Raw genomic sequence first — 3,804 nt, 5'->3', positions numbered from 1 at the left:
AGACTATATATACACACCGTATACACACTCACTAGACTATATATACACACTATATACACACTCACTAGACTATATATTCACACTCACTAGACTATATATACACACTATATACACACTCACTAGACTATATATACACACTCACTAGACTATATATACACACTCACTAGACTATATATACACACTCACTAGACTATATATACACACTCACTAGACTATATATACACACTCACTAGACTATATATACACACTCACTAGACTATATATACACATGTATACACATGCTGCAGTTACTCTGTTCTTAATTTTACTCTTATTATCTATCCTGATGCCTAGTCACTTTACCCTGCCTTTATGTACATATCTACCTCTACTGGTACTCCTTGTATATAGCCTCACATTGATCTGCTACTCCCTGTATATAGCTCCACATTGATCTGGTACTGGTACTCCCTGTATATAGCTCCACATTGATCTGGTACTGGTACTTCCTGTATATAGCTCCACATTGATCTGGTACTGGTACTTCCTGTATATAGCTCCACATTGATCTGGTACTGGTACTTCTTGTATATAGTAGCACATTGATCTGGTACTGGTACTTCCTGTATATAGCTCCACATTGATCTGGTACTGGTACTTCCTGTATATAGTAGCACATTGATCTGGTACTGGTACTTCCTGTATATAGCTCCACATTGATCTGGTACTGGTACTTCCTGTATATAGTAGCACATTGATCTGGTACTGGTACTTCCTGTATATAGCTCCACATTGATCTGGTACTGGTATTGAATACTGTATACTGTCTGTTGCCCCATATTTGAGCATTTTGCTGTAAGTTGACAAATTTGAGATTTATTTCTACTGGCGGTATCACAGGCACAATGACTAAGGGTTGTGGAGTTTGGACGGCTTGCTCTGTGTCAGTGGAGACTTTCTGACAAACTGTATCTGCTCTGCTATCCAAACACCTGTCTGAGAGGCGCCAGAAGAAAATAAAGAGAAGAGAAGAGAGGGGGGAGAGGAGGAGAGAAAAGAGACGAGAGAGGGAGAGGAGGAGAGAAAAGAGACGAGAGGGGGAGAGGAGGAGAGAAAGGAGACGAGAGGGGGAGAGGAGGAGAGAAAAGAGACGAGAGGGGGAGAGGAAGAGAGAAAAGAGACGAGAGGGGGAGAGGAAGAGAGAAAAGAGACAAGAGGGGGAGAGGAGGAGAGAAAAGAGACGAGAGGGGGAGAGGAGGAGAGAAAAGAGACGAGAGGGGGAGAGGAGGAGAGAAGAGAGACGAGAGGTGGGAGAGGAGGAGAGAAAAGAGACAAGAGGGGGAGAGGAGGAGAGAAAAGAGAAGAGAGGGGGAGAGGAGGAGAGAAAAGAGACAAGAGGGGGAGAGGAGGAGAGAAAAGAGAAGAGAGGGGGAGAGGAGGAGAGAAAAGAGACAAGAGGGGGAGAGGAGGAGAGAAGAGAGAAGAGAGGGGGGAGAGGAGGAGAGAAAAGATAAGAGAGGGGGAGAGGAGGAGAGAAGAGAGAAGAGAAGTGGAGAGGAGGGGAGAAAAGAGAAGAGAGGGGGAGAGGAGGAGAGAAAAGAGAAGATGGGGGAGAGGAGGAGAGAAAAGAGAAGAGAGGGGGAGAGGAGGAGAGAAAGGAGATAAGAGGGGGAGAGGAGGAGAGAAAAGAGAAGAGAGGGAGAGGAGGAGAGAAAAGAGAAGAGAGGGGGGAGAGGAGGAGAGAAGAGAGAAGAGAGGGGGAGAGGAGGAGAGAAAAGAGAAGAGAGGGGGAGAGGAGGAGAGAAAAGAGACAAGAGGGGGAGAGGAGGAGAGAAAGGAGATAAGAGGGGGAGAGGAGGAGAGAAAAGAGAAGAGAGGGAGAGGAGGAGAGAAAAGAGAAGAGAGGGAGAGGAGGAGAGAAGAGAGAAGAGGGGGGGAGAGGAGGAGAGAAAAGAGACGAGAAGAGGGAGAGGAGGAGAGAAAAGAGAAGAGAGGGGGAGAGGAGGAGAGAAAAGAGAAGAGAGGGAGAGGAGGAGAGAAAAGAGAAGAGAGGGAGAGGAGGAGAGAAAAGAGAAGAGAGGGGGAGAGGAGGAGAGAAGAGAGAAGAGGGGGGAGAGGAGGAGAGAAAAGAGACGAGAAGAGGGAGAGGAGGAGAGAAAAGAGAAGAGAGGGGGAGAGGAGGAGAGAAAAGAGAAGAGAGGGGGAGAGGAGGAGAGAAAAGAGACGAGAAGAGGGAGAGGATGAGAGAAAAGAGAAGAGAGGGAGAGGAGGAGAGAAAAGAGAAGAGAGGGGGAGAGGAGGAGAGAAAAGAGAAGAGAGGGGGAGAGGAGGAGAGAAAAGAGAAGAGGGGGGAGAGGAGGAGAGAAAAGAGATAAGAGGGGGAGAGGAGGAGAGAAAAGAGAGGGAGAGGAGGAGAGAAAAGAGAAGAGAGGGGGAGAGGAGGAGAGAAGAGAGAAGAGGGGGGGAGAGGAGGAGAGAAAAGAGACAAGAAGAGGGAGAGGAGGAGAGAAAAGAGAAGAGAGGGGGAGAGGAGGAGAGAAAAGAGAAGAGAGGGGGAGAGGAGGAGAGAAAAGAGACGAGAAGAGGGAGAGGAGGAGAGAAAAGAGACGAGAGGGGGAGAGGAGGATAGAAAAGAGAAGGGGGGAGGGGAGGAGAGAAAAGAGACAAGAGGGGGAGAGGAGGAGAGAAAAGAGAAGAGGGGGAGAGGAGGAGAGAAAGGAGAAGAGGGGGAGAGGAGGAGAGAAAAGAGAAGAGAGGGGGAGAGGAGAGAAGAGAGAAGAGAGAAGAGAGGGGGAGAGGAGAGAAGAGAGAAGAGAGGGGGAGAAGAGAGAAGAGAGAAGAGAGAAGAGAGAAGAGAGGAGGAGAAAAAGAGAAGAGAGGGGGGAGAGGAGGAGAGAAGAGAGAAGAGAGGGGGAGAGGAGAGAAGAGAGAAGAGAGGGGGAGAGGAGAGAAGAGAGAAGAGAGGGGGAGAGGAGAGAAGAGAGAAGAGAGAAGAGAGGAGGAGAGAAAAGAGAAGAGAGGGGGGAGAGGAGGAGAGAAGAGAGAAGAGAGGGGGAGAGGAGAGAAGAGAGAAGAGAGAAGAGAGGGGGAGAGGAGAGAAGAGAGAAGAGAGGGGGAGAGGAGAGAAGATAGAAGAGAGGGGGAGAGGAGAGAAGAGAGAAGAGAGGGGGAGAGGAGAGAAGAGAGAAGAGAGGGGGAGAGGAGAGAAGAGACACCTGTGGTCCGTGTGATGTACGTGGGTCCAGGGGGTCTCCTATGACGATACTCTTGGCACTCTCGACGCTGCGGCGTACAAACTCCTCATAGACCTGTTCCTCCACGAAGACACGCGACGCGGCCGTGCAGCACTGGCCCTGGTTGAAGAAGGCTCCATTTTGGGTCTCCTCCACTGCCAACTGCACTGTTAGTGAACATAGGATAGATGTTGACGAAGGCTGTCGCCAAATGCCTAAGAGTCCCTCAGAGTAATAACATAACAATTGGCCACATCTTCCCTGAGGGCAAGATTTGGCATGATAATGAAATAATTTTATGGTTGTAAACTTGGTTTCTGGTCGTAGAGACGTCAGATAACAAGATTAGAGCCAGGTAAACATGTATTTTTCTGGTCACAAACACATTTAAAAGAAACCCTGTCCCTTTACAACCTGTATACAACCTGACCACGACGTTTTCAGAGACGTTGTAAAGACGTCATTGCAACCAGTTTTGCCCACTGGGTTATCATATTATATTGTTGATATGTTGGATAGGCTAGGAGCCACGATGACACAATGTCCGTCATGATAACTATCACACAGTTCGCAATCAGTCTCCATCTCTATT

At 48.4% G+C, this 3,804-nt stretch overlaps 1 protein-coding gene across 1 annotated transcript in view; it reads right to left on the bottom strand.

Moving 5' to 3' along the window:
• Positions 1–888: 888 nt before the first annotated feature.
• The window catches only part of LOC139384610 (retinaldehyde dehydrogenase 3-like), a 22,207-nt gene continuing 19,291 nt past the window's right edge, over positions 889–3,804 (bottom strand). The window contains exons 9-10 of the mRNA XM_071129430.1: positions 3,195–3,379; positions 889–975 (exon numbers count right to left, since the gene is read on the bottom strand). Of these exons, the coding sequence (XP_070985531.1) occupies positions 889–975; positions 3,195–3,379 (272 nt within the window). The remainder of the gene's footprint in view (positions 976–3,194; positions 3,380–3,804) is intronic.

The sequence above is a fragment of the Oncorhynchus clarkii genome, chromosome 26 (genome assembly GCF_045791955.1).
Source record: "Oncorhynchus clarkii lewisi isolate Uvic-CL-2024 chromosome 26, UVic_Ocla_1.0, whole genome shotgun sequence".
Lineage (NCBI taxonomy): Eukaryota > Metazoa > Chordata > Actinopteri > Salmoniformes > Salmonidae > Oncorhynchus > Oncorhynchus clarkii.
This window is presented reverse-complemented; position numbering and strand designations above follow the sequence as displayed.